General features: G+C 39.7%; 1 protein-coding gene across 1 annotated transcript in view; it reads left to right on the top strand.

The window, feature by feature from the left end:
- The first annotated feature begins 2,990 nt into the window (after window positions 1-2,990).
- The window catches only part of LOC139119622 (5-hydroxytryptamine receptor 2B-like), a 55,716-nt gene continuing 52,706 nt past the window's right edge, over window positions 2,991-6,000 (top strand). Inside the window, exon 1 of the mRNA XM_070683465.1 lies at window positions 2,991-3,582. Within this exon, the coding sequence (XP_070539566.1) occupies window positions 3,349-3,582 (234 nt within the window). The 5' untranslated portion in view covers window positions 2,991-3,348. The remainder of the gene's footprint in view (window positions 3,583-6,000) is intronic.

The following is a 6,000-nucleotide window of genomic DNA, read 5'->3' as shown; positions in this document are numbered from 1 at the left end:
GACGCAAAGTAAAATACGCTGTTCATATTGCCCAGCGACATAAATGCTGACGCGACCGGTTCGAAACAATCCAGTACGGTGGAAAGATTTTTTTCAACTTTTGTTTCTAGATGGCAATATTGCCGAAGAGAACGAACCGAGACTATAAATGTTAAAATGTGATATAATTGCCTGTGATGTATATGGGTGTCCTGGTTGGCAGGATCGCTGTAAGATGGCAAATAGAGAATTGGACAGCCAGTGAATCCTGTGACCTTAAACCGGAAGTTCGCACAGTATTATTTGGAGAGATGAGGATTTGTTAGTTTTCAACGAATTTCATTAGTTCTGTCTGCCGATCAGCGTCACGTCGCCTAGAATTTCACAGGGGATTGACGTAATAGCCTTGCGTCGACACTTGGATAAGTTCGTCAAAGTAATTTTCCAATTATCGCTTTTTCGTCACAATTTTCAAGGCCCTCTTCCATGCACAGGCATCAAGGTGAATTGTGTAGAAAAGATGACCTTGATTTGAGGTACGGTGACCTACATTAATTCAATTGATATCAAAGTCCGTCTTTCGTCTGTACATACATAGATACATAGATACATAGATACATACATACATACATACATACATACATACGCATACACGCACATATGTACTTACGTACGTAAATGTACATATGTATGTATGTATGTATGTATGTATGTATGTATGTATGTATGTATGTATGTATGTATGTATGTATGTATGCGTATACTTGCACATACTGATTTTACTGTTTTCTCGCGATCTCAAAAAATACTTAGTCAAGAAATGGCGACATTGATTGTTGATTGATTGATTGATCGATTAATTGATCGATTGATTGATCGATCAAGGTTGTTGACATTTTTGAACGAGATGTGTTGTTGTTGCGGTCTGTATGTTGTTGGCGGTCTACAAAATGTTTCTCCATCGTGATTTTGTTCACTTTACCATTGTAACAGTTTTGCCCGACAAGATATGATTGTGCCAGATGACGTGTCTTTATCTCTTCTTGTTCTGTGGTTTGCCTCGTCCAACACCGCCATCCTTAGAGAAGCGTTGAGTGATCACGGTGCTAAATCAAATTTCATCTTATCACGAATTATACGTACACTCTGAAGTTTTCCATTTGACCACGCTAGAGCTGCATCCTCTCTCGATTTTACACTCTCCTTCACAATCAGTTCTAGGTTTGATATTCTTCGAGGATGTTTTGCCCATTCATAAAAAATCGCAGCGATTGTAGCCAGATGTTCGCTTGACAGAGCGTCGCCATGGAAACGCTGCTCCCTCTAAAGATGGTTTGTGAGAGGAAAAAGTAGCTGGAAGGATTCTCTGAATGGGAAGCATATTCCGTCATGTCGAGATAAACCACATCTTTTATTGCTGGTGGCGTCTTGCATACACGGAGAGGGAGACATCTCCGGTTTCCCTTGATCGTGTGCGTGTTATTTTATGCAGCGCACAACCACCTACTTGCCGTAGAAACTGCGGGGAGAGTCTAAATGGTTTGTCGGGTACACGTGAATGAAAATCCAAATGATGAGATGAGATTGTTTTACAGCCATACTATTTACATACTTCATGTGGAAGCAATATTGTGATAGACATTTCTCAGAGAATTCGAACTAAAACATTTAGTGTACTGTAACACACTTAGAAAGGGATATTTATTGCTGGGTATGCAGTATGCGGTAGCTATTCACAAGCGTTAATAGCGTCTATAACTGTACATGTCTGACGAGCTCCCTTTTATTAGTAAAATAAGGTTGGCAACCGATCTGCTCAACGCTTCTAAGATATTGCTTTCAGGAAAGATACGCCGCAATCAAAAGGACTCCAAAACATCTCTTAACTATCACCTGCAACGAATGTCGTGTTTTCACTGGCGCTGAGAGCCGTGCCTTTTGTGCGGGCTCTGCGGTATCCTGTTCAATATGACGCGTCATAAAGTCGGATACATCAACGTTTATTGCATGTACTGATAAAGTGCCGACGATATATCTAGGCGTGAAAGTATGTGCAAGTGATGTAAATTGAATGAAATCAGACGTCAAAGAAGTGATCACGGTTGTGAGTGGTCTTCAGAAAATGTCTCACATATAAGTGGTAAACTTACTGTTTCCCACTAACAAAAGACAAGAGAAGTTGAAAGTATGTGTTCGATGGAACGGTACATTGTCTAATTACGGTTTATTTTCGGATCTTCAATATCAAACATATCGTCACATATGCAATGATACATAGATACATAGATAGATACATACATAGATACATACATAGATACATAGATACATAGACACATAGACACATACATACATACATACATACATACATACATACATACATACATACATACATACATACATACATACATACATACATACATACATACATACATACATACATACATACATACATACTAAAAAGCGTCGATACCGTAACATTGTGTGTATATTTTAATATCATTTATTATGCTCCCCGCCCACCAGTTTGACGCGGGATATCGAATAACTGCATGTCTGGATTACTATGGTTTCAGTGTAGAACACCGTGCTACGTCAATTATTGTTATATGTATATAATATACCTGCTCTTTTCAAATTACTGTCGTATGACTGATTGCGCCAGGTTGCACAGGTAGATGTTGATATTTCTGGCACTGGGTAGGCAGCGAGGCGTGAAATTTGAACACCGTTTAGCAATCGCAGAGAATTGAAATTTATGTTAATGAGAAGAGAAACCACCCTAACGTGAAAACAGGATGTCGTTTCTTTCCGTTCTGTTCATAGATGATGAAATCACACCACTTAAAAGTCAGGCCAGGCGACGTTCGTGGGATGCTTGGGTTTTTGGCTCTCTGTACTATACAACTCGGTGGCGAATCACTGATCGCATGCGCTGCCTGACTTACGGAGTACTGCGCATGATCTGATATAAAAGACGCGATAGGATGGTGTGAAATGTAGAATGACCTTAATAAGCGGTTATGCGAAGCTGAAAGAATAGAGAGGGGGGTCGGGATCGCTGAACAAAAATATACACCACTTGCCTTAAATAGCTGGCCGGTTGTGAGACGGGAATTAACTTGCTCTTCCTGAAGAAAACCAACCTCCGTGTGAAGGTAACGCCATTTTTTTAATTGACGTATTACCGGGATATCATTTGCCGAAGGGAATCGTACTTAAGGTGTGTGGCAGGTTTTTTGAGACGTAAGCGGTATACGACTAAAAAACTGATAGTACCTTCAATCAACCTTTTTGACCAGGAACAAGCTGCATCTACTCATCGGACTGATCACCGGGCCTTAAGAAACCTAACGCCCCTGATATCTGACCATGTCGGAGAACACTTCTAATGTCTCCATCTGTTTTGTCCCCGGAAAACCGAACTGGGCAGCACTACCGCTGGGACTTTTGGTTCTGTGGATTCTCTTCGGGAATACCCTTGTGTTGCTCGCCGTTTACAGGGAAAAGAACCTGAAATCAATGTCAAATTACGTGATTGCCAGCTTGGCTACAGCGGACCTTCTGCTCGCCTTACTCGTTATCCCATTGGCGCTTATCTACCTGGTAAGTACGATAACATTTTAACTGTCTCGATAACGTGCTCCAATACTGGACAAGGTGCAAAAATTTCTCCGCGACTTTCCTCATTGAATACGCTCTCAAAGGTACTCGTGATGAACGTCTTCTACATTGAGTTATGGCATGAGTTCAATTCACAAGCTCCGTTGTTCCTGCTTTCTCTCCATGGTACGAATTCATACACTAGAGCATTTCGATTAAAACTTAATAGAATCACAACTTCACAATTGAACAGCCAAGAATACTATTACCGCAGCTGACAACTATTTAAGCCAAATATAGAGTGGGTAATAAAAGAAAGAATGAATCACACTTTATGACAGGGCTTGATCGTGCCAATTTCCCTGATTTTCATCGATCAGGCCAAAGACATCCCTCGCCTCTCTGAGCTCGTTTCCGCTTGCCAAGTTTAAATCTATCCGGAACGTATCATCCAGTGCAATCAAAGTTTGGATTCGATTGTACGCAATCGGTTCGATTATGTATTTATGTCATTGAGAGAATCGGATTATTGATATCTATCGGTAGTGATCGGATAATTAGGGCTGGAAGAAATGTGACAATGGGGTCATGAGTGTTGCGCTTTTCTATACGATACAATAAATTGATGAAGGTGACCGAACACAGAATTATTGTCAAGTTCTATATTTGATTTTACAAGATCTACAACAGGGGTAAAGTCGATAGTTCCTTCTATATGTAGTTAAGAAATATGAATATCTGATTGTGTTGTGAAAGACTGAAGTTGGTACACGGTGACGAGTGATATATACCCCCTCTACGTCACCTGCTGATAGAACATCCCGCTTACAATCCGTGCACCGTTATCAACCGGGCGTTCCACTCAAGCGTCGTAATGTTGAGAGCGCACGCACTGGGAGATGTGACTGTTATCTTGGCGCATACCTTATTAGCATATGTGTGACTCAGGTTACCGCAGACCGCCGCAGTGAAGTTTGAAAGCGAGCGCCATATAAATCCGACTGTTATCGTTCGGGCGGGCTGTCTGTACTCACCATTATCTGTGATCTGTATCGCGGAAACTAGCACATGTTGGTTTTTTGTAAAGTTATTTGTTTATTTTGTATACTGTGATGAATTCATTAGAATTCATCATACCTGTTAACGGCTCAGTGACTTAAAAAAAGTGCTATGTAATGACATGGAGCTAAGCTCTTTGTAACTAAACAGGACAAGTACAAATATATATGCCAAGTGATAGGCATAGCAGCGTCCGCTCGCTGTATTCCATTTTCTAAGCGAAAGAAAAGACCATTCCCCGAAAAGGGATCTGAACAGTATCAGCATTCTCTCTTTATCTTCAGGGCAAAAGAAGTTAAATTCAGATGGTGTCCGTGTGATATACGGATCGATTCTACCTTTGAAATAAGTCGATATATGAAAGGAAATCTGCTTTTTCCAGTATGTCTCTGCAATCTTATACAGAGCTTTTACTTCTTTTGTTTATTTTTTTTTCAAATAAAGGTAGATGTAGAACACAGAACAGTATTGTCACAGGCTTGCCAGACCTGTATCGAGTTCCCCACCGTAAAATGAAGTGACTTCAACTGTTTGTGCGGAAAAATCAAACGATAAAATTTCAACAGCGCTGCAATTTCCGTTATAAATGGCGAGCCCTTTAATGTGTAATTTAACTGGATAAATCAGGTCTCATCTATCTTTAATATCCAGATGCTGCTAAGTCCGAGAGATTTATATAGTTTAAGTCGGTGCACGATCTGTGTAGCTAGCGCTGTGTATTTATTGAATCACACTGACAAAGTCGTTGCATTTTGTCAGATATTTTATCAGTGTGGCATTATTTTAATTAAGTCATATAGGTAAGAACAATGGAACACGCTGAAGAATGGCCGACGAAGTATATAAAGGTAGAACGCACCTCGGGGACAGATACTCGGACTCTCAATTTCTACAATTTTTTCCTGATCTACCACTTATGGGGGTTCATTTTAAAGCTCTTGGAGAAAAAAAAACTTTCACCATCTTAGTTTTTCGAAAATACGATATCCAATTTTTACTCCATAGAATTATCACAGGGATGGCGGCCATTCAAAGTTGAATTTCAAGTATCGGTAAATCTTGGGTTATTTGTTTCTCTAGTTCCAAAATTTGCACGGTGACCCCTGATTTTCATCCTTTATTTTGAAAGAGAATGGTTGGAAGATTCCTTGAGGACAGTTTGAGCAAAAGTTTAAGTCTTTCACTATAAGCCCTAAAGCACAGAAGGAATAATTATGAAAAGCCAGCGTTATTTACGGTCTCCACCAAATCATGCATAAATCATCGTTCAATCAAGTTTTATATGTGTGTATATATATATATATATATATATATATATATATATATATATATATATATAAATTACAAATACACGTGTGCATA

The sequence above is a fragment of the Ptychodera flava genome, chromosome 20, assembly GCF_041260155.1.
Source record: "Ptychodera flava strain L36383 chromosome 20, AS_Pfla_20210202, whole genome shotgun sequence".
Classification (NCBI taxonomy): domain Eukaryota; kingdom Metazoa; phylum Hemichordata; class Enteropneusta; family Ptychoderidae; genus Ptychodera; species Ptychodera flava.
Note: the sequence above shows the minus strand (reverse complement) of the source record. Positions and strands in the feature narration are given on the sequence as shown.